Source organism: Oncorhynchus masou, chromosome 9, assembly GCF_036934945.1.
Source record: "Oncorhynchus masou masou isolate Uvic2021 chromosome 9, UVic_Omas_1.1, whole genome shotgun sequence".
Lineage (NCBI taxonomy): Eukaryota > Metazoa > Chordata > Actinopteri > Salmoniformes > Salmonidae > Oncorhynchus > Oncorhynchus masou.
The window spans coordinates 29,639,678-29,664,558 of record NC_088220.1 but is presented as its reverse complement, the minus strand read 5'-3'; the positions used below and the strand labels follow the sequence as shown (position 1 = coordinate 29,664,558).

Below are 24,881 nucleotides of genomic sequence, written 5' to 3'. Positions count from 1 at the left end.
AAAAGGACCATGTTGGAGTTTAATTCAATAAGAGAAAAGCCATGTTTGGGAAAAATTTGGTGAAGTGGTAAAAGAGGATGATAGCAGTGTGATTGAGGTGCTACACAAATTCAACAGTCACCAGATGGGGACTTCAAAGAGGCCTAGTGTAACCTAGGCAACTGTTCAGATGGACAAGGACACTGAAATCTGGACACTGACTTGATGTAGTCTATAACCCCTCAGTCGTAATATTAACTCCTCCAGAATTAAGCATTTCTTACAGTAAAATGCTACAAAATGTAGGCAAATTTTTGACTTTGTGAATAGGGGTGGAGAAAAAGGATTTATTGAGAGAAAGCACATATCTGGAGGTGCTGTCTTTACCAGCATCATAAAAGCTTATGGATATTTTATTTGGTTGAAATACTATCCAAGCTGAAATGAAATCTGTTCAGAAACATTTTGGGTCGTTTTCACAGCTTTCTATTTCCTACAACCAGTCAAACTGATGTCATTTGAACCTTTTGCACAGAAAATCTTTCCTGTTTTTTTTATATTGCATTTGATCCCTGGTCCCTAAGCGTCTTTGCTCCGCAAAAGAAGCCAAGATGACAGAACTTTACCGGTCAACTATACCGAATAAAAAAATAAAACAATTTCACCGAGTTACAGTTCATACAAGGAAATCAGTCAAGTTAAATAAAGTCTTTAAGGCCTAATATATGGATTTCAAATGCCTGGGCAAGGGTGCAGCCACACAGAATAGATTTTTTCCCACAAGTATAGTTTGAAGCATTCATTGTATTGACATTTGACATACTGGTGAGAAGGGTTTATTTAGTTTTCTAGGGCAACATTTAGGCTAATGACAAGAGAAGCTGCATGTAGCCTATCTAATTATAGACAAATTGACTTACAAATAACCTACCAAAATGTCAGAAATAAGCAGAAACATCTAAATCAGGTAACAAAAATCCTTGTCTTCTATATTAGCGGGTTAGAGTCAGGTGCGGGCCTCAAATTTTCACATTGGCTGTCGTCAGGAGGTTGCGGCTGGGTTATTCGTAATTGCAGGTGGGCGCACAAACAGCTGACCCACTCACCACTACGTTGAAAAGGAACAATGGGCTGAAGAATTTACTCGACATATTGACATGAGTACAGCCATTATACATACAGAATGCACACAAAGCAGACCTGTGGACCCAATTGTCAGTAATGGTGATGCTCAGAGGGGAAGTCTATGGTGGCACTGTGAGAATGGAGTGTGTGTCTGGCGTGCAATGTGTTTCCCTGCACCCAACATGTTCCAAGTTAACTGGAAAGCCAAGGGCCTATTAACTATCCAGATGGATCCTTCAATTAAGGGAAAATGTTTTCCAGAAGGAAGAGCCATTACCTGCAAAAGATACTGATGACTTCCCCATAATGAATTATACCAATGGCTTTTAATAGAAAATAGATTATAATTCTCACTAAGTTTGCATGTTCCAACATATTTAATGTTTGCTTTTTAGGAGCATTGGTGTAATTTAGTAAAAGACCGGGGGATGCTTTAGTATAAAAGAAAATCATAAAAGCCTATTCTTATTCATGTGCAAGTTCCACAGAAATAAATCGATAGATGCTTAAGCTATACAAGAGAACAGACAACACATGAGCACCAAGCGGAACTAAAATAGGGACAAGACATAATAAAAACACATCAAGATTTTAAAAAGTGTCTATTTACAGAGATAGTCTAGTCTCTTGTGAATCTTGCCTTGGAGAAGATGGCGAGAGATAAAACATGTATACGTCCTTTACAACAAGGAGAAATTTCAGTCTTGTGTTTTGTCCTCTGTTGTTTAACTGTTTGTGGGTTGCCTGTCTCCCTGACCCTGGTCATTGGTTCCAGCCACAGAGCGTCGGGTGATGCTACTCTGAACAAACTGTTGGAGGCCCTGAAAGCCCTGAGAGAAGAGGAACTCCAGGTACCAGTCCCACTGCTTCCCGGCCTACAGACAGACAGACGGACAGCGTTACAGACCATCCATTAAAAAAGGACCATCCAGTACTGCCTATAGCTCGCTGATCAGTAGCACGAGGTCAATTAAAAATCAAAACGGCACACTTTAAAATGCACATCAGTGCACGTACATACAGACATTAAAACTAAATAAGTGGTAAGACTGTGGTACCTTTATGGAATTGAGATCCATTTCCTTCCTCTCTGGCCAACACTGATAAAGAGAGAAGCATTAATATTCAACAGTTTCCCCCTCCCAGTAAATCTCAGAACAGTGTACTGGATGTTGCAGTGATTCTGACCAAAAAGAAGTACTTGGATAATTAAACATGATGAAAAATCAAGTCTCATGCAGCGCCCATGAATAATAAAATGTGATTCTGTATTAATGGATCTTGTATAAAAGATACATTAATAACACATTCATCTCCTTGTCCAGCCTTAAAATGTATTCATTCAACTGGAGAGGCTGGCTGATCCCTTGTGCGTCAGGTGTTTCTCTTGAAATTTGAAAATTAGACTTCATGTATAAACTGAGCACAAACATTTAGTGGACATTTATGAAAATGATATACAATATTAGTTTCACGAATCTGGACTTTATATAATGCCTGAAAGAATGCAATGAGTAAATAAATCGCCAACATTTTCTAAGTTACATAAAAATTCTCACTCACCTTGTGATGAAAGTCGAGGGCGTAGCCGAGGAAGGCAGGGTGGTGGATGAGGTCGAAGCTGGTCCAGGGCTCGGCCACTTTGCTGAGAGACAGGAGCTCCTGGTCCACCTCGATGGCCATGCCTGGAAGGAACATCTTGGAGTTCCACAGGCAGCTCACCATGAAGGACAAGTAGTGGTTAAACTCCCGGTACGTCTGCCTGCTGATGTGAAACACCTGCTGCAATGGAGGGATGATAAAAATAAATAAAAAAGAGCGATGGAGATGTAGTTTAAACACTTTAAACAGTGTATGTCACATGCTAAATAAATAGGCTCTCAAAGAATATCACCAGGGAAAGGGTGTTGGGTGGTTAAAACCCAGGTCCATTATCTATAATGTCTGCCCGCGCTGACCAATTTGCATTCCGCTTACCGGATCCATTTCTCTTGGTAAGACGATGTCGGAAATATGGGGTAAACATATATTGTTTCGTACCGAGTGCCTTCGGAAAGTATTCAGACCCCTTGGCTTATTCCACTTTGTTGTGTTAAAGCCTGTATTCGCGGATTCAATTGTTTTCCCCCCCTGACCCATCTACACACAATACCCCATAACGACAAAGTGAAAACATGTTGTTATTTTTAATGTTAGCAGATTTATTGAAAATGAAATACAGAATTCTCTCATTTACATAAATATTCACACCCCTGAGTCAATACTTTGTAGAACCACCTTTGGCAGTGATTAGAGCTGTGACTCTTTCTGGCTAAGTCTCTAAGAGCTTTGAACACCTGGATTGCGCAACATTTGCACACCTGGATTGCACAACATTTGCACATTATTCTTAAATTCTTCAAGCTCTGTCAAGTTATCATTGCTAGACAGCCATTTAAGTCTTGCCATAGATTTTCAAGCCAATTTGAGTCAAAACTGTAACTAGGCCACTCAATATGGGCTCCCGAGTGGCGCAGCGGTTTAAGGCACTGCATCTCAGTGCTAGAAGCGTCACTACAGACCTGGTTCGATTCCAGGCTGTATCACAACCAACTAGGATTGGGCGTCTCTTAGGGCTGCGCACAATTGGCCCAGCGTCGTCCGGGTTAGGCAGTCATTATAAATAAGAATTTGTTTGTAACTGACTTGCCTAGTTAAATAAAGGTTACATTTAATAAACAATTAAAAAAATATCTTGGTAAACAACTCATTAATATTTGGCATTGTGTTTCAGGGTTATTGTCCAGCTGAAAGGTGAATTTGTCTCCCAGCGTCTGTTGGAGAGCAAACTGAACCAGATTTTCCTCTAGGATTTTGCACATACTTGGCTCTATTCCATTTTTTTTTTTTTAAGTTCCTAGTCCTTGCCGTTGACAAGCATACCCATAACATGATGCAGCCACCACCATGCTTAAAAATATGTAGTGTGTACCTCAATGATGTGCTGTGTTGGATTTTCCCCAAACATAACACTTTGTATTCAGGACAAGAAGTTAATGTGTTTGCCACATGTTTTGCAGTTTTATTTAAGTGCTTTATTGCAAAAAGGATGGATGTTTTGGAATATTTTATTCTGTACAGGCTTCCTTATTTTCACTGCGTAATATAGGTTCGTATTGTGGATTAACTACAATGTTGTTGATCCATCCTCAGTTTTCTCCTATCACATCATTTAAACTCTAACTGTTTTAAAGTCACCATTGCCTTTGGTGAAATCCCTGGATTGGTTTCCTTTCTCTCTGGACACCGAGTTAGAAAGGATGCCTGTATCTTTGTAGTGACTGGTGTCTTGTTCTGAAGTGTTTTGACAGATTTCATGATAATGCTTATATGGCAAAATTTTTCTAGCTATCTAACATACAACTGTAACGGTGTATTTGAGAGAAAACTAGTGCTTATGTGCAAATGTATTTATGTTTTCAATAAACATTGGAGACGAAATAAAGCTTCTACATTGTAAACAATCTAAACCAACCTCATCTGTTTTGCCACATGGCTGCGCATGTGTCGTTTTTTTTTTTGCTTAACAACCAACATGTCTATAGGTGCCCTTCTTTGAGAAGCATTGAAAAACCTCACTGGTCTGTGGTTGAAATTGAAATTCACTGCACCACGGAGGGACCTTACAAATAATTGTATGTGGGTTGAATACTTATTGACTCAAGACATTTCAGCTTTTCATTTTTAATTTAAAACAAATTAAAAAACATAATTCCACTTTCACATTATGGGGTATTGTGTGTAGATCAGTGATACAAAACCTGTCATGGGGTGTGTATACTTTCTGAAGGCACTGTATACAAATGGCAGTACCTACTTGCAAATTCAATTGCCTTCAAACACTAGAATTGTTTTTGTTCTTGTTTGAACGAGGAACCACCAAAATTGCAATTCTTTAATCAGCACTTAATTCTAATAGTTTCGTTCATCATGTGGACGGGTAGAAGTGGCCTCACGAGGAGCCTTGAAATGCTTGATTATGCTAAAACACTGTTAGATTTGCAAAGCAGAACACATATCTTAAAAGGGGAGTGCTTCTATTACCTTGGTCTCCTTTTGTTGACACTTAGCAGAGGTCAGGTTCTTCTTGTACCTGGAAAAAAGAAAAATAACTTTAGTGGTCTGTATAAGGGTGGAAAAGCAACCACATTGATTTCCATGTTATGGAAACATCTGTCCTAAAGGCCATTTACTGCGAGCAGAACATTTTACAATAACAAGCTTAAAAACAACCACCATAGTATCAGCAGTTGCTAAGACCAGATGTTTGGCCTGTTTTAATAAAAGCAGTGGTCTTTTGACATGCTATAGATTCCCCCATACTCAACTGGTGGACATAAGTCCGGATCCGGACCCAGAAGGGGGTCAAATATGGACCACGGATCCAGTCGGACGTAAATGTGTTGAATTGCAGGAAATTAGCTAAATAAAAAATCAAATAAACAGCAAAAACAATTCCCGGCCACATGCAAAATGTGTAGAATTGAGGGAAATTAGCTTTGAAACTCTCCACCAACAAGAGGGGTGTGAACAGTTTGGGGTTGCATGGGTTGTGTGGTGGGAGTCTGTTACTACGCCGATGAATGACAATATCCACCCGGACCTTTGCGACCTAGGAAATGTGTGTGACCGGAACCTCTTAACTAGTACTAGAGGACCCCTGCTGCAGATGTATGCTTTAACTCGTACTAGAGGACCCCTGCTACAGATGAATGCTTTAACTAGTACTAGAGGACCCCTGCTACAGATGTATGCTTGAACTAGTACTAGAGGACCACCCGCTCGAGATGTATGCTTTAACTAGTACTAGAGGACCCCTGCTAGACGCATGCTTTAACTAGTACAAGAAAACCAGCCCCGTCGCGGACCAGGATGTCTTGCTCCCAGACAAACTAACTTTTTTTGCCCGCTTTGAGGACAATACAGTGCCACTGACACGGCCCACAACCAAAACCTGCGGACTCTCCTTCATTGCAGCCATTTTGAGTAAAATATTCAAACGTGTTAAACCTTGCAAGGCTGCAGGCCCAGACGGCATCCCCAGCTGCGCCCTCAGAGCATGCGCAGACCAGCTGCCTGGTGTGTTTACGGACATATTCAATCAATCCTTATCCCAGTCTGCTGTTCCCACATGCTTCAAGGGGGCCACCATTGTCCCTGTTCCCAAGGGGCGGTAGTCGTTTAGCTCAGTTACCTTAGCTAAACGACTACCGCCTCGTAGCACTCACTTCAGTCATCATGAAGTGCTTTGAGAGCCGAGTCAAGGACCATATCACCTCCACCCTACCTGACACCCTAGACCCACTCCAATTTGCTTACCGCCCAAATAGGTCCAATCTCAACCACACTGCCCTAACCCATCTGGACAAGAGGAATACCTATGTGAGAATGCTGTTCATCGACTACAGCTCAGTATTTAACACCATAGTACCCTCCAAACTCGTCATCAAGCTCGAGACCCTGGGTCTTGACCCCACCCTGTGCAACTGGGTATTGGACTTCCTGATGGGCCGCCCCCAGGTGGTGAGGGTAGGTAACAACACCTCCACCCCGCTGATCCTCAACACTGGGGCCCCACAAGGCTGCGTTCTGAGCCCTGTCCTGTAGTCCCTGTTCACCACAGTGGTAGGCTTGATTACCAACAACGACAAGACGGCCTACAGGGAGGAGGTGAGGGCCCTCGGAGTGTGGTGTCAGCAGAGAGAGCACCCCCCTATCCACATCGATGGGACAGTAGTGGAGAGGGTAGAAAGTTTTAAGTTCCTTGGCGTACACATCAGACAAACTGAATTGGTCCACCCACACAGACAGCGTCGTGAAGAAGGCGCAGCAGCGCCTCTTCAACCTCAGGAGGCTGAAGAAATTTGGCTGGTCACCAAAAGCACTCAAACTTCTACAGATGCACAATCGAGAGCATCCTGTCGGGCTGTATCACCGCCTGGTACGGCAACTGCTCCGCCCACAACCGTAAGGCTCTCCAGAGGGTAGTGAGGTCTGCACAACGCATCACCGGGAGCAAACTACCGGCCCTCCAGGACACCCGATGTCACAGGAAGGCCATAAAGATCATCAAGGACAACAACCACCCGAGCCACTGCCTGTTCACCCCGCTATCATCCAGAAGGCGAGGTTCAGTACAGGTGCATCAAAGCATGGCCCGAGAGACTGAAAAAAAACAGCTTCTATCTCAAGGCCATCAGACTGTTAAAACAGCCACCACTAACATTGAGTGGCTGCTGCCAACACACTGACTCAACTCCAGCCACTTTAATAATGGGAATTGATGAAAAATATATCACTAGCCACTTTAAACAATGCTACTTAATATAATGTTTACATACCCTACATTACTCATCTCATATGTATATACTGCATCTTGCCTATGCCGTTCTGTACCATCACTCATTCATATATCTTTATGTACATGTTCTTTATCCCTTTACACTTGTGTGTATAAGGTAGTAGTTTTGGAATTGTTAGGTTAGATTACTCATTGGTTACTACTGCATTGTCAGAACGAGAAGCACAAGCATTTCGCTACACTCGCATTAACATCTGCTAACCATGTGTATGTGACAAATAAATTTGATTTGGATTTGATTTACTAGAGGACCCCTGCTATAGATGTATGCTTTAACTAGTACAAGAGGACCCCTGCTATAGATGTATGCTTTAACGAGTACAAGAGGACCCCTGCTATAGATGTATGCTTTAACTAGTACAAGAGGACCCCTGCTATAGATGTCGCACAAATACACAAAGCATACAAGACATTCGTGCTTTGAGTAATGCATGCCGTTTGCACTCTTCATATGCCTAAAAAATTATTTGGGAAAATGGATCTTAGCGCAATTCTGCACCCTTGACCCTTCATTATCATGAATCATAAATTTTATGTTCTGGCTGGTGAGCTGTACCAAGAGAGCGTACCATTCACCTGCGTCATCAAATATATACACGCAGATGATTTGCACACGACAACGCAGTGACTGCACTGTGAAAAGACAACACTCTGACGTGACGGTGTTGACTTCCAACAGGCCCGGTGTTGACATGATAATACTGGCGTTGACGTCACCACTCCTCCTCACCTGTACATGATGTAGCCGAGGCGGTCCACGCTGACAGGGTCGGTGGCAAACAGGGCTGGGTAGAACACGCCCACGGGGGGCATGACCACCAGGGGGAGCCCGTACTTCAGGAACATGTCACACACCTGAATGGCACGCACAGGGGCACACACGTCATCACCTCCACAACGAACACGGTTGTCTCCTTTTCTAAACGGAATATGGAACACTGAATATGGAACAACCGATCTAGTGCACTCTGGTTAAAGTGAATATGATTACAGTGATCAACCACTTACAGGGTTCTAACAGTCCTGCATGGGTGGGATCACTATAAGGGATCGACAGACTTTCCCCCCCCCTTTATGTATTCAACGAAATGTACTGGCTTCATCTGGTTTGATTACCGTCTCGTAGAAGTCCAAAATGAAGCTGAGGAGCAGGGAGTGGCAGCCTTCTAGCTGCAGCCCCACGGCGGCCAGGCGGCCCACGAAACGCACCAGCTCCACAACAGAGTCCATGAAGCCAGACAGACTCATGTTCCTGGGGAGGAGTTGAAGATTGTCACGTAACTGAACAGTTAAGACAAAGGCCTTAATAACAAGGAAAAGGGTGAACGGTAATGATGCATGGGACTCGTGAGAAGCTCAAACGGGGGGCTTTGTCCTTGGATCATATTAATTTCTCCTTCAGCAGCCCCGCCCACCCCGGTTAATGCAATAAAAGACAATAACCAAATCAGCGCTGAGTGTGCAGCAATGAGGCCAGGCGGAGACACACAGACACACTGCAGTTCATTACGTTGCTGTGTTCCAGAGGACAGCGCTGAGGAGAAACCGAGGAGGTTGACCATCACACACCTCAGACATTGATTTCGGCACCGCTTTTCATTGAGTTTCTCTGCAGAGGTGAAGTTTGAAATGAGAAGGGAATAAACATGTATTGACAGGGACTGGCCGTTTGTGAAGAGTTAGAATACCGGCGAGGAAGACAGTAAAATGGGTCTTTAACTAAAGGAAGTTACAGGGCTTTGGTGTTGGAAGTGTGTGACGGACAGTGAGACTCACATGGGTGTGTGGCTGTGGAGACTGATGTCCAGGCCGTCCTCCAGGGCGTACACAGAGTGCCAGGTCAACCACTTCAACAGCATGTTGTTCAGACATTCAATCACACTGCACTGGACAGACAACAGAGGAGTGGTGCTTATTTAAAGTGGGAAAAAAAATACATTTACAACGACAACAGGGCACACTGTAGAAAAACGGTGTATAACGTCTCATCAGAAAACAAAATGGTTCTCACTGAACAAGTAGTTCCTCCCTGTTTCAGTAAGTTTTCCTCCATTTGGTGCCAAATGAATACAACCCAGGATTAAAAAGGAGCTGATAAATGGAAATGGATATAATGGTATGATGCAAGCTTCTTATAATTAATTGAAAAGTGGGATCTGGAGGCATTCTGTTGACAATTACCTTGAAGAAGAGCGTGGAGGTGAAGAACAGCTGAACGAGAGGCTCAAACAGAAGCTGGTTGATACCTGAGAGAGATACAGGAGAGCAAGGAAATTTGCACAAACCATTTAATTCAACCCACATGACTACATTTAATTCAACCACCTGACTACTTTTCCCAGGCTCCCTGGTATATGCTGCCAGCCTGCCATGTGCTGGGGATTGCCACGTGTCTCCCACGGTTACAGTTCAGCAGTTTAATTAGGGGAGAGAAAGTGGAGAGCAAGGCAGCCAAGCAAACAGGGCCTACTCACAGGAACTGGGGACCACGGGGATGTCACTCAGCAGGCCCAGAATCTGGGGGCGGAGGAGTGAACCGTCCCAAACATTCAGGAACTTGTAGAGGAAGCCCTCGGTGCTGGAGAAGCCCTCCTGAGGGGAGAGGGATGGAGGGATGAAGAGAGAGAGACAAAACATACGCATCTCAAATGAGCGTTTGACTGTGGCATCATTTATTAACGAGCAGCGAGGGGGAAGAGAGTGGGAGCAGAGAAGAGTTTAACACGCTCTGACAGATCCAAATCTGGCATAAAAGGGAGAGGCGGGGACAGGAACTGGGGGTGACAGGGTGAGAGGAGCCTGGAGGGGGGCTCACCTGGAGGAAATGCTGCGTGGATAGCAACCTGTTGAGGAGGTGCAGGGCCTCGGACGAACTCCCGGAGCCCTCGTCCCCACTGCAGAACAGAAACTCTGAAACCCCAAATAGAGGAAAATAAATGTTTTAAATGTTGAAAAGGTCAGGGGAAAGAAGAGAACAAAAAACAAGTGGTGATGACAGAATCACATTGTGGATTTGTACAAAGTTGACACCCAACCCTTTTATTTTCATAAAAGCTTTTCTACAGAGCTTTGCAATGCCTACTGGGAATGGATGAGGGTTCAATCAGTAGACACATTTGACAGAAGTACCCTGTAACAAAAATTCTACTACTGAACCAATTTTCATGTTCCATTATCGAAAAAGTACCTACGTTTCGGGTATACCGTGCAACTCGTGTTTTTTGTTTTGTTGCATATCCTACTCCCCCTGAGACACCCTCAGAGAGTGGGGTCACAGCCAAGGATCAGCCATTATTGGACAGCAACTCTGGACCAATTAGGGTTAAGATCGACAGATTTTTTTCACCTAGTGAGCTCGGAGATTCAAACGACCAACCTTCGGTTACTGGCTCAACACTAATCTCTAGGCTACCTGCCGACACATTTCTGCAGCGACAGAGACAACCGAGGAAGACGTAGTGGTTGGTTAGTGATTGTACCCTCATGGAGGGCGTGGCCCAGCCAGAAGTTAAGTCGGAGGAAGGCGGAGTCATCCTGTACGTAGTCCAGGTAAAAGAGGGCCAGACTGGAGCCCAGCAGAGAACCCATCTGGGATGGGAGCTGTGGAAGGGAGACATGATTATTAGACACACATTTGCAGTACGCACATCAAACCCCACCACCCACTCACGCTTTAAAACACACCCACACAACACACAAACACAACACACAAACAAATACAATTCATACAAAGTGAGGGGACATTAACACCAAGCCAGCATCATGTTCTAAATAGCTTCATGTCAAGATATTCGCAGCCCCTATTGAAGGAGAGAATCTGTTGCCCGTGTCCTTGTTTTCAATGAGTGAGCAATCAATCTGTCACTGAGTGACTGGACTAAATCTGTCACATCTACTTATACTCTTAATACAGTAATCATGGCCATGTCTGTGGCAGGCAGCATTCAGACATTTCCCCACACGGACTGGCCTGTTTGTATGTTGTGTGAATAGCTCCCTGGCAATATGGGAACTTAACAAATAAAGAGAGACAGATTGTGAACAGACATGGCCGAGTCTTCCAATATTTATAATGAGAAAACGCATCGTTCCTCTGATTTGTTTGAGCTGCATGATGGACAGTACTAGCTGATCTGTCCTGTCCACCCACAGCCATAAAAAGTAGAAAGTGCTGGCAGAATGGCTTGTTGCAAACGTTGGCTGTGTACAGGGAATTTATGTAGCGTAAGCGTCCTTAAACCTTTTAAAGAAATGTATCTGGGTTGATCAGGTCAATGGACCTACCAAGCAAACAGTATTTGTGTGCAGCACTTTTGTAATTGTCGACGCTTTATAACTTTTTCAATGTGGCTCCAAGTTATACATCTCTGTTGGCCGGTTAATTAATGACTCGTTTGGGACAAACACACCCCGATGAAGTCTAAACAGAGCAATTTTATTTTACCTTTATTTAACCAGGCAAGTCAGTTAAGAACAAATTCTTATTTTCAATGACGGCCGAGGAACAGTGGGTTAACTGCCTGTTCAGGGGCAGAAGGACAGATTTGTACCTTGTCAGCTCGGGGGTTTGAACTTGCAACCTTCCGGTTACTAGTCCAACGCTCTAACCACTAGGCTACCCTCCCCCACAATGACAAATTTAAAAAACAGAACAACATGGAGAGAGCTCATGAATCGGTTTTATGGCTCTGGGTAACAAACACGACACTGCCAGCAGTCAAAATGAGTGGCAGACGAGGTTGAGCCCTTGGTCTCTTCTGTTATCCAACAAAACTGTAGCAGTGACATAGCACCCCCATGTGGCTGCAGAATGACACTAAAGTGAAATGGGCAGTGCTGGGCACCTACAAAAAAAACAGCATTTTCCATCCTGCTTAAATCCGCACCTTCCACCTTCCTGTTTCAAATCAAAGTATCTAGGCTATACAGCTGTGTGACTAATCAGACCGCTGAGAGAGACAGAGAGAGAGGGGAGGAGAGGGTTACCTCTATGCGGTGGAGGTTGTCCAGCAGCTGTGGGAAGGTGTGGAGTTGCTCCAGGGGGAAGACCTTCCTGCTGCTGGAGAAGGGGGAGTTTCTCTGGACAGATGAGCTCAGCGATGGCACTTCCAGGTGATGGTATTTCTGACAGATGGATCAGTGATTGGGATTTCAGTACGATATTTGATTATCGATTTGTAAGCAGTTCATTAGCTACAGAAACAAAACAAGAAGGGCTTGATCTATGTAGAACAAACGTGAATAAAATGTTTAGTCTAACATACACCAAGTATACCAAACATTAGAAACGCCTTCCTAATATTAAGTTGCACCCCCTTTTCCCTTCAGAACAGCCTCAATTCATTAGGGCATGGACTCTACAAGGTGTGGAAAGCATTCACCCTATGAACGGCACACATACACAAACAATGTCTCAAGGCTTTACAAATCCTTCTTTAACCTGTCTCCTCCCCTTCATCTACACTGATTGAAGTAGATTTAACAAGTGACATCAATAAAGGATCATATCTTTCAGCTGGTAAGTCTGTCATGGAAAGTGTTCTTAATGTTTTGTATACTCAGTAGACTTTGAATGCAATAAATAGTGACTGACCCACAATAATTAGAATTTAGCAAACAACAATATTCTTCTAAATGATATAAATTAGCACCAAGACCCTTCAAAAAAGACACCGTTCAAGATCATTGGTCTTCCTGTTATGCCACGGCTCATCTGATCTCCATACCCTCTTCCTGGAGTTGGTCTTGTGTTTCATTTCTAGGGTCAGGCTGATATCAGACGACACTTGGCCGTTGTTCCTCTTCTGGACAGCACTAAGAGCTGCCTTCCACGTGGAGTTGTGATTCTTAAACCCACTCTGAACGACAGCAGAAAACATACACGCGAAATGAAGTATGTTTGTCCGGGTTTCAATTAAGACAATTGGATTGGAATTAGAGTTTACATACGGATTTGATATGGATGAAATAGACCCCAACCCTGATGTTTGGTGAACAACAATGTGTGGATTTGTGCAATACACAAAAGTCGCTAGGAGTGATCGATCATACTAACCCTCATTTGTGATGGAAGAGCAAGCGTCACCAGTTCAGGGCAAAACACTTTGTACAACGACAGCAAGTGCAACAGGAATGGCTGCCTGCCCTGGGGAGAACGTAGACGAGAGGAAAATAATGGAACTCTCAGTGCAACATGCTCACAGTGGGGACTCCACTCTTAGTTTGTTGGCTATAACAATCATTCACAGAGTGTAACTACAGATAAAAGTACAGAGGATAAACTATTTATGGGAAGTATGTAGCGAAAGCATCAAACAATATGTAAGTATTCTCCTCATGCCATTTATCACCAAGTATTTCAGAATGCTAATACAATGATTAGATGTTTACAATGCATTCACTTGTATTGAATTGCATTAAAATATTACAGGACAATAATGTATTTGGACAATACTGTATTTGTTTACCATTTTTGTTTGGAGGTCCAACAGTTTTCTGACTCTAAATGGCCGAACTATGACAGGGAAAAAACAAAAATGGGTAAGAGCAATGTTGTTCGGCAGAAACAACATGTACCGTAACATAAAGGTTCATTGTGTAACAAAATGCCACATACCACTCTCTCTCCTTGTCAAAAGGTAGAGCAAATGGCAGATGTAAGGACACTGAAACACAAAACAAACCATCATGACTTAAATAGCAATGCAATCCCATTAGAGCAAGGGGGAATATGATTCCTGCACATACCAAATTCTCCTCTGTCACAAAGTGGAAGATGAAGCCATAGATGGCTCGAAGATTATCCTTGGAGTCGATCATGTCGAAAACAGTCAGCAGCCACCGAAGGAAAAGCACCTGGAAAACACCCATAACACCTGTTTCATTCAGTTGGAGGGAGAGGACAGAGCAATTCTGATAACAGTATTATTATGTTACGTCCGGTCTCCAGTGTCAAACTTCCAATCTGTGAGAGTGTGTGACTTGCAAAGACCTTTGACAGAGGAGCTCTTTACCTGTGTGCTGATGGCTATCTTGCTGACACATAACCACGCCACCGCTTGAACAACGGCCTCCTGAGGCACCACGGTGGCGGGGATCAGAAACTTCAGGACCCGGACACAAGTCACACCCCCTGTTCAGGGCAAGAAATAGAGAGGAAAGCTGAAATGTTATGTATGGTCAAATTAATTTGTCATAGTGTAAATTGGTATTTCCGGTCAGTCTGTCTAAGCAAATGGCGGCAGTTTCCATTAATGTGAGAGTTGGTTGTTGTTGTACCCGTACGGAGGCTCATTGCGTAGTCCAGCATGACAGAGATCGCATCAGGAGGAAGTCCTCGACTGAGCCCCACTCTCTCCACCTGCACCAGGTTCCTCTCCAGCACATCGTTTCCTATGCGTGGGGTACCCGCCTCCACTAGGAAACAAACAAGACAACTCACTGTGAATCCAGACACTGGTGGATGCTGTAGTTAACGTTAGCTCGCTAGGTAACAAAATAAGTTACAGTAAAAAGGAGTTTCCAAAAGAAGAAAACTGAGCGGCCTTGAAAGTTTACATATGTTGACAGAAAATAACCTGGGCTGCCATTACGGTCAATTAGTTCACGTTTGAGTTTAAAAAGTAGCCAAAATATTCGCTACATTTCACTTCTGCACGCATTAGTAGCTATATGCGAACAGCTTCCTAGCTAGCTAACGTTACCTTCTGAGAAGTACTTCAGCGCAAGTAGAAATGGATCCCCAGCCTCGTTCCTTCTTCTTTCTTTCTCCACAACTCGCAAACTTCTGTTTGAAGTTCGGCTAGAAACTGACAAATCGCTTCCAGATGATGAGTCCAAATCTGACCTCGACAGGTTCGCAGCTTTTGCCATTGCTACATATCTAAAACAAATTTGTATTGTGTTTTCCTCAGGCACGAACTCATTCAAACAAAACTCAAATCTTGCGCGCGACCGTTTGTTCTGCGCATGCGCACTTACTACTTCCGCGAGTGTCTTGCGTAGTTCACCGGGCATTGTAGTGCAACAGCCTCAGCAGGACTACATATAAACTGTGTGTAGGCTCATTCATCTCAAGGAGCCTAATTCAGGTACTCTCATTTTGCAATTAACTGAATTGCAATCCAAGCATTCATTCTCCTTTCTACACACTGTGTTTTGTGAAAAACTGCTAATTTTAACTGAATAAAAAGATACATAATGGACACAGCTTAGAGATCTCACCCATACATTTCTTTATTTTGCTCATTTTGTTTTAGAGAAGCATTATGAATGTTAAAGACCAACTGAACTACTGCTCATCTGACAGAAACTTCCCCTTTATCTACTCAACATCACTGAAGGTATCATCACGTATATATCAATATACATTTCTATTACAAGAATAGCCCAGTGGTAATGGTTATACTCATAGGAATACTTTTATAACATAGTAATTCAACAGAATAGTGTTAAAAATCCCAGAGAAAAATAGACTCACAGATAAACATAAGCCTTTATTGTCATTGGATGTGAAGAGAGACAAAGTCCTTTATTAAGAGACAAAGATCAAGTCCTTTATTGGATATGTCATTTGACAAAGCAGCTGGACTATTGATTGTGGTCCAGAGACATAGAGAGCACTAGGCTAGCAACCATAGATGTATGTTTAAACATAATTGCTAGAAAAATGCCTTCCCATAGGTCTCTCCTCCACATGAGTTCTTGAACAACAGTGTTGGGTCCAACAAAGTGATTAATCAATTTGAGATGAGTGAAAGACTTGCCATTTGACAGTTTGGTTTTTCTTTCGGGAAAAGGGGTACATTGTCATGCCTAAGAGTAGTTACAAGAAAATCTAATCATCAGGAAAAAGCTTGGACAAAACTAATACGAATTCACAAAAATTATTCTTATTTTACTAATACCAATGGAAATATGTGATATTGTATAATGTATTTAAATAAATGTGAGTCAATGTTCAACTACAATATATCTTTGAACAGTGCTGATAAGCTATGAGTTTGTTTTAAGCCATTTAATTATGAACCATGCTTAATTACTGTAAAATAACAAAATTAAAATCAATACAAAAGTACCAATCTTCAATAGTGGAAAACATCAGCATTCTCAAAGCCAACAAAGTCCCTCAAATTGGTATTTGTGCCAAAAACGAACTAAAAACACAGGCATGCTGTATCTTATGTTTTGATAGATGCTAAATAAAAATGGGAGGGAATGAGAAAAAGGACCAATTGGCTGGTGAGACAAAGGTCCTATATTTTTTCAAAAGAGTTGAGCTGATTACAGTTGCCACAAGGATGATTGTCCACTGTCAAGGTTGGGATACAGGACAAGGGGAAAGCAGTTTTAGGATGAGAGTGCAGGGAAGCAGGTGAAACCAATAACCAGTCAGCCAAAAGGGTGGGAGCGGGGACAGGTGGGTGGTTAACTTGGTGGATATATCACTCCTTGTGGCGACTGTGTTTCTTTTGAATCTGAATTGCTCCAATCCAAAGAAATGCACAAGATTCCATTTTGCTGTCACTCTGCCCAGACTGGATGGTTGGACCTGATTAGGACTGCTTGACTTTGTTATTTTCCTGGGCATTGATATGTTCTTCCCTGCTCTCCTCCCGCTCAGGTCGGTCCTCACTCTGGCGGGCAATGAGCAGTCGGCAGGTGAGCAGAATACCAAAGACCAGAGCATGGGCATATCGTTTCAGGGGGTCTCCAACTAACTGATGGAAGAAGAGGACCGCCAGCATGACCAGCAAGAGCAGGAAGTTAGCCACATCCTTGGGTCTCCCTGGCACCAATGTCAGAACCACACCACAGCCCACCTCCAGTGAGCCAATGATCTTACGGAGCAGCACCGAGCTGATGCCCATCTTCTTTAGACCTGGCAAAGCCTTGGCATAGCTCTTGTATGCCCGTTTCTGAAAAGAGAGAGAACATTTCAGCATTCATTTTCATAGATGCAAAAGAGGTCATTTCATTTATTATTAGTGGCGCACTATAGACTACAGTATATCATTTCTCAGATTTGTTCTAAGGAAGTTTCAGTTCCTCATGAGACAATACATTCAGAGCCAATAGGGACATGTCTAGGTCAACCAGTTTGTCTATAATCATGACACTGACACATACGTTTTTGTTGTTGATTTTAACAAAATAGTCGACCTATACAGTTTTAAGAGTTATAACTGTAAGTAGTATATACAACCATCACCGAAATGCCTTTTTCCTATCGGATGGAAATGTGGAATACGGAAGAGCTTGGGCCTGATGTGGGCCTACTGCAGTAACACCACCAAAACCAGTCTTTGATATTCCTTAAAATACTAAATCAACCAAAACGTTGAAATGTAATTATTAGGCCTATTCGCCATGGAATAATAATTTTGAGTAGAACATACATGGATGAGGAGCAGAGCACAGATGAGCATTAACATCGCTGGTAGCCTAATAAGCAAAGTCAATATCCACACAAAACAGGCAGGTGCACCTCAGAATTTGCTCGATCGCGCCGCCATTGCCTATAGCAAAAATGTACCTTCAAACAGTTTTTAAAAATTCATATTAGGCTAATAATAACAGATACTTTTCCATAAAATAGGCCTAGTACTGGACAAACGTGAAGGCCTACTGTTATATGCCTAGTCGCTATTTCAAATAAACAGGCCTATGTATTTGTAGCCGAATAAACTGTAGCCTATTCTTTCGATTTTAATTATGCCTAAAGGTAATCTTTTATTTAATTAAATATTTCATAGAAAATTATCATTATACTAATTAATGATAAAATTATCATTATACTTCAATAAAGAATCTATTATCGGCTATAATAACGCAGCAGGCTCCATCATTTAATTGCTTGCTTGGGTAAATTCATTCCCACGATTGAAACAATACATACAATCAAATCTTATTCATCAGTTAGATATTATAGGCTATTTTATTTCATGATCTTTTACAAATGTGGGTCAGCAGCGCACAGCACATTATTGGAGCCTGAATGCGTCCGTATTGGCAGAACAATGGCTTTCGCTGCAGTTTATGGTCGCAAAAGGTTTTACTTACCATCTCACTATAAGCATCTTTGCTTAATCTTGGTGTGAGCTTTATGGTGCCCATGAAGACGAAAAAAAGACCAAGAGCGAAAGAGAGGGCCACAATGGTTATCGTCCTCGGTGAAGCCATCTTCGGTATTGTATGTCCCGGTCTCGCCACCAAGCTAGTTTCTCCGCGGCCGCTATTCAGTGTATTCACTGAAACACTGACTATTCTTTCCTGTGAAGATGCTAGGGGGGATGGGCTTCTAGAAAAGCGACAAAAATGGCGACAGGAAATTTGTACACAGGGTCCAAATGCCCATTTATGGGGCCCATATACCAAGCAATATTATCAGGTCATCTGAATATTATTTGATCATAGGCAAACAAGAAGAAGAAAAAAATCCTCAAAAATGTAACATCAAAGTTAGCATGCATAAATAATACTAATAACCTTGTAGTGAAATAGGAAACATGGGAACATACCTGTATGGCTAATAGTTTGGAGCTTGTCCTAATACTGTTTGGACTACAGGGAGCAGTCCAGGTGATGAAGCATTATCATCATCAAAGTGAACAAGCACAGTGAGAATACTTCAAGGCATATGGTAAACTTTGAAGGAAGCATGCCCATTGTACAGTTCAATTTTGTACTTGTTATTTCCTCAAATTGATCTGGTGTTGTAATATCTCATAATGCTATTTTCCTTTCACAAACTTTCTTTTCTGTGGGTAATGTTTTCAACAGTCAAATAAATCAAATCAAAGTTTATTTTTCACATGTGCCGAATACAACAGGTGAAATGTTTACTTACAGGCTCTAACTAATATTGCAAAAAAAGGTATTAGGTAAACAATAGGTAAGTAAAGAAATAAAACAACAGTAAAAAGACAGGCTATATACAGTAGCGAGGCTATAAAAGTAGCGAGGCTACATACAGACACCGGTTAGTCAGGCTGATCGAGGTAGTATGTACATGTAGATATGGTTAAAGTGACTATGCATATATGATGAACAGAGAGTAGCAGTAGCGTAAAAGAGGGGTTGGAGGGTGGTGGGTGGGACACAATGCAGATAGCCCGGTTAGCCAATGTGTGGGAGCACTGGTTGTTCGGCCCAATTGAGGTAGTATGTACATGAATGTATCGTTAAAGTTACTATGCATATATGATAAACATAGAGCAGCAGCGTAAAAAGAGGGGTTGGGGGGCACACAATGCAAATAGTCCGGGTAGCCATTTGATTACCTGTTCAGGAGTCTTATGGCTTGGGGGTAAAAACTGTTGAGAAGCCTTTTTGTCCTACACTTGGCACTCCAGTACCGCCTGCCATGCGGTAGTAGAGAGAACAGTCTATGACTGGGGTGGCTGGGGTCTTTGACAATTTTTAGGGCTTTCCTCTGACACCGCCTGGTGTAGAGGTCCTGGATGGCAGGCAGCTTTGCCCCAGTGATGTACTGGGCCGTACGCACTACCCTCTGAAGTGCCTTGCGGTCGGAGGCCGAGCAATTGCGGTACCAGGCAGTGATGCAACCAGTCAGGATGCTCTCGATGTTGCAGCTGTAGAATCTTTTGAGGATCTCAGGACCCATGCCAAATCTTTTTAGTTTTCTGATGGGGAATAGGCTTTGTTGTGCCCTCTTCACAACTGTCTTGGTGTGTTTGGACCATTCTAGTTTGTTGTTGATACAGACACCAAGGAATTTGAAGCTCTCAACCTGCTCCACTGCAGCCCCATTGATGAGAATGGGGGCGTGCTCGGTCCTCCTTTTCCTGTCGTCCACAATCATCTCCTTAGTCTTGGTTACGTTGAGGGATAGGTTGTTATTCTGGCACAACCCGGCCAGGTCTCTGACTTCCTCCCTATAGGCTGTCTCGTCATTGTCGGTGATCAGGCCTACCACTGTTGTGTCATCTGCAAACTTAATGATGGTGTTGGAGTCGTGCCTGGCCATGCAGACGTGGGTGAACAGGGAGTACAGGAGGGGACTGAGCACGCACCCCTGGGGAGCTTCAGTGTGAGGATCAGCGTGGCAGATGTGTTGCTACCTACCCATCACCACCTGGGGGCGGCCCGTCAGGAAGTCCAGGATCCAGTTGCAGAGGGTTTTGTCCCAGAATCCTTAGCTTAGTGGTGAGCTTTGAGGGTACTATGGTGTTGAACGCTGAGCTGTAGTCAATGAATAGCATTCTCACATAAGTGTTCTTTTGTCCAGGCGGGAAAGGGCAGTGCGGAGTTCAATAGAGATTGCATCAACTGTGGATCTGTTTGAGCGGTATGCAAATTGGAGTGGGTCTAGGGATTCTGGGATGATGGTGTTGATGTGAGCCATTACCATCCTTTCAAAGCACTTCATGGCTACGAACGTGATCACACAGTCGTCGGGAACAGCTGATGCTCTCATGCATGCCTCAGTGTTGCTTGCCTCGAAGCGAGCAACATATAATAACATATAATATAACAAAGGGGCCAAGAAACTTTATAAAATCAAGTCTTACTTTCCATCAAAATTGCAATATAAACAGATCAACTCTATTTATATTTACGAGGAATTGAAATAGTTTGTCCGTACATTGATCATGTTTGTAAACAATTGTTTACTTTTACTGCAGATAATTAAATAACCACTAATAAATAAATATTGACACTCACATATAACATATTTTGGTAACATAAAATAAACACAGATTTCTCAGAGGTGTATTGGCTTTGTAATTCCTACACAGTTGCTACTAAGAAAAATGTGCTGTCAGGTCTTTTTAAATTGTCCTTCAAAAGCTGATGGAAACTCCAGTTGTAATCCATAAATGTAAGATATGAGGTAATAGAACGAGGTTGTGGAGGGTTTGCAGTCAGGGCAGGCCTCCCTTCTTTTTCGTCATATTATCCTAAAATACAAAATCAATGCCACAATGCTTTCGCTAACGTAGCTAAGCAATGTCTTTGAAATAGTTCATGGATACATATTCTGTCACTGCAATCTCTACACATTGACCAAGACAGATGATTTTCTAGGAGTCTAACTGAAGGCACAGAGTTATAGTCTCTCTCTTACCTTTCATCTTTGGGCTTGCTGCAGCCTCTCCATCTTCCCACCGTTGTCCCTCATCTGGTGCCAGAGGTCTCCTGTCCCTGATGTTCCTGATTATGAAAGAACAGAGTTCTGGGTAATCCAGATTGACGGCATGCAGCAGCCAGCAAAGACCCCACAGCGTCTTCTGTCCACTTCAGCTGGTCCATGAAGGCTGAACAGGGCTTCTTGAGCAGAAAAGCACAACACAATCAAATCTATGGATTTGTGTCTGTCTATGTATCTATCGGTCTCCTGTACATAATTAACATAATCTGTATCTCTGATTGGCTAGCTGGATGGCTGGCTAGCTGAATGGCTGTCTGTCTTTCTGTCTAGTTGTGTGTACAAGGACTAGACTAGACAATGTGGCACAGACAGCGGCTCTGATTCACCAGTCTCTCCAGAGATAGAATCTCAATTATCTCAATCCCCAGCAGGGCGTTCATCTTGTCCTGCTTGCTGGCCAGCCTACAACACAACAGAGCAAAACATTTCATCAGTTGGCTCAAAAAAGGAAAAACTACATTGAAAGCACTAATCAGCTTCGCTGCTGTCCATCCTTGCCCACTGTAAATGGTCACACTGAGGTTTTAATGGGTTTAGGTAATATAGATCGTCTGTCACCTCATGGGCTCTATACACCTCATAGAACCTTGTATAACAAAGTTATAAAATCAGCTGTAACTTTTATTTTGGCTTTGATCAAATATTCTATTTACATGAATTCAAACTTGATATAAGAAGTAGTCCTTCCAACAGTTGTGGTTTTCCCACCACTTTATGCTGCTTCAGAAGGTCTGTCAGATACTCCTGGACCTCTTTAATACTCTGCTGGTCACTGGAGTCCACCACAAAGATGAACCCATGGACCTCCCCATAGAGATCCCCGCAGGACCCCCGCACCTCCGGGGCCCCACCGATGTCAAGCAGGGTGACCAGGAAGTTCTCCACTCTCAGCTCCATCCGGACACACCCACGAGTCTAACCCCTCATACATCGGGGGCACTGCAGACAGAGACAGAACAATTTATGTCAGACAACCGTGTTATATTTCTATTGGTGTGTATTTAATTCACTGACTGTGGATGTTTTTCCTGCTTTGTCAAGACCGACCACCAGTGCATTGACTTTCCTGCGTGAAAATGTGAGATATAGTCCTGGAGCAATTTAAGTGAAAGTATTATATATTTGCAATCGCAAGTAATTGCAGACTGAGTTAATCCATTTGAGAGAATTATTCTTGCCTGATGGGTTGCTGGATCTTGGTTGTCCCAGCTGCAGAAGTTGGTCATCAGTTGTGGTGAAACAGAACAAGGTGAGCACAGCGGCCACCATCTTCTCCTTAGTTCCCACCTGAAAGAAGAACTCATTGTGATACAGAGCCAAGGTGCAAACCATAGACTTATATAACGAACGGTGCCAAGTTAGCCAAGGTCACTGTCAGGTGACCCGGGTCAATAAACTCCAGAAGACTCCAGAGGAATTTAGATCATGGGTGTTGAAGGACAGCAGACTGATTGGAGTTGGGCTGCCTGTGTAAACACATCTCATTATCATCAGATTAGATATAGAACATGTTTTTATATCAACACCAATGCACAACTGTCTAACAACTTGATATTGTTTACGAAATTGTTATGCCTGTCCAACTACTGCTTGTAATCCTGTTATAAGAATGTGTGACTTTTTTGTGTGAGAAAATACATATCTTTAAGAAAAGTCTGACTTACAGATGGCCACCACAGCCTACTAACAAACCAACATTTTTGCACCCAGTTTGTCTAAAAGTACATCTAAACTTACCTAGAATCAGAAGAAAAAAGTTGCTAATGTCTTTACTCTTTGAAATCTTTTGGACAAAGGTTAGTGTCATCTGTGTGATTATATAACCTGGGCTTTGGTACCTGGTTACTAAGGAACATGGGCTGTATTCAGACACAGTAGCCTACCAGCTGTCTGACATCTTTAGACCTGTGTGTAGTCTGCCACAGTCTGGTTCTACACAGAAAGCAGGCGTGTGAGCGTCTGTCTGTCAGAGGTGTGCTAAACAACTCCTGCAGGTCTCAGCTTTCTGCATCTGCTCAGTCTCCATGAAGCTGCATACACACACACTCAGTCAGTCAGAGCATGAACATTCTGGCCCTCTTTCTTCCCTCATGCTTGGTTGAACTAGAACCAGACTTCCACCTACGGTAGATCTTTTCAATATTCATATTTTTTTATTGCTAAGTTTTCCTGTTTCTGGTGAATCACCTTTATTTACTTAACATTTTTAAAAGATTGCCTTTCTCTATACAAATTTCAATGTAGCAATAAAAGGCCATTTTGAGTTCATACAACTAGACCATAAAAGTGCAATAAGACATGTCACTGACTGCAATAAAAAATATTGATACGGTTGAATCTTTTTTCATTTTTTTTTCACCTTTATTTAACCAGGTAGGCAAGTTGAGAACAAGTTCTCATTTACAATTGCGACCTGAAATCTGAAGATGGCAGAGAGCGCTTTATCAGTTAACAGTGGTAAAAAGGTTGTAGCTACTGTACACATGGTTATGTAAACAATGTTCAACAACCTAAATGCACTGGCCACCATAGAAATGATGCCAAGCTGCACTAGTCCAAGACAGAATATCCAATTCACACAGCAGTGTTCTCAGAGTAGCAGCTCAGTTCACAGGCAGAACATGTCCACTGGTGTTCTCAGGAGAAAGCCTAGGAAACAGGAGCCACATGAAATTCTAGATAGAATATTAAATCCAAATTGGCACAGAAGACACACAGCGCATAATGACATCACACTGTACTTTAGGGCACACGACGTCTCATGTAATCTAACAATGACAGAGGTTTATCACAATAATGTTTCATGTAATCTAACAATGACAGTAGCTTATCACAATCATTTTCCATGGGAATCAAACATGCAATATGAGGTAAATGTAGCTCTGTTACATTTTTTTGTTACAATATTATTGCTGCCTTGTAACATATTTACAAGTTGATACATCATCACAATGGCCACTAGATGGCCTTGATGTCTAATGGAACCGTTCACACTACAAGGGGCTGTGATTGTGTGTCTGTGTGTGGTTTTCTCACAGATGAGCTGACATGGGCAGGAAATCTTTTGCAGCGCAGCCAAATCACAGTCTGTCTACTCAAGATAAAAATGCATGATTTTTCACAGCCAACCTTTTTAACCACAACACTATAGATTACATAAAATAACATGTTTATAAACAGTGAGTCCCAGTATTAGGCAGTCAA

General features: G+C 42.6%; 2 protein-coding genes and 1 pseudogene across 4 annotated transcripts; all 3 read right to left on the bottom strand.

Annotated features, from left to right (window-relative positions):
• Positions 1 to 376: 376 nt before the first annotated feature.
• On the bottom strand, positions 377 to 15,460 carry LOC135545816 (centromere protein I-like). 3 transcript variants are annotated; one of them, XM_064973723.1, is made up of 20 exons: positions 15,208 to 15,460; positions 14,783 to 14,920; positions 14,518 to 14,636; positions 14,252 to 14,359; positions 14,121 to 14,169; positions 13,972 to 14,018; positions 13,560 to 13,649; positions 13,231 to 13,362; positions 12,491 to 12,628; positions 10,984 to 11,104; positions 10,320 to 10,414; positions 9,979 to 10,096; positions 9,686 to 9,750; positions 9,281 to 9,390; positions 8,621 to 8,756; positions 8,235 to 8,359; positions 5,188 to 5,236; positions 2,668 to 2,886; positions 2,163 to 2,204; positions 377 to 1,979 (listed from the first exon to the last, which is right to left on the bottom strand). In XM_064973723.1, exons 1-20 carry the CDS (start codon positions 15,374 to 15,376, stop codon positions 1,830 to 1,832), a joined length of 2,220 nt encoding a protein of 739 aa, XP_064829795.1. In that variant the 5' UTR covers positions 15,377 to 15,460; the 3' UTR covers positions 377 to 1,829. The 3 variants fall into 3 exon arrangements, with proteins under 3 accessions (XP_064829795.1, XP_064829796.1, XP_064829797.1); XM_064973724.1 differs by having other exon boundaries at positions 2,668 to 2,883; XM_064973725.1 differs by having other exon boundaries at positions 14,789 to 14,920.
• Positions 15,461 to 15,986: 526 nt separating this feature from the next.
• Positions 15,987 to 18,910, bottom strand: LOC135545815 (novel acetylcholine receptor chaperone-like). The gene is made up of 2 exons (XM_064973721.1): positions 18,566 to 18,910; positions 15,987 to 17,421 (listed from the first exon to the last, which is right to left on the bottom strand). The coding sequence occupies exons 1-2, from the start codon at positions 18,683 to 18,685 to the stop codon at positions 17,059 to 17,061; spliced, it is 483 nt and encodes a 160-aa protein (XP_064829793.1). The 5' UTR covers positions 18,686 to 18,910; the 3' UTR covers positions 15,987 to 17,058.
• A 2,639-nt stretch (positions 18,911 to 21,549) lies between these two features.
• On the bottom strand, positions 21,550 to 22,981 carry LOC135544988 (ADP-ribosylation factor-like protein 13B; annotated as a pseudogene).
• Between the last annotated feature and the right edge of the window lie 1,900 nt (positions 22,982 to 24,881).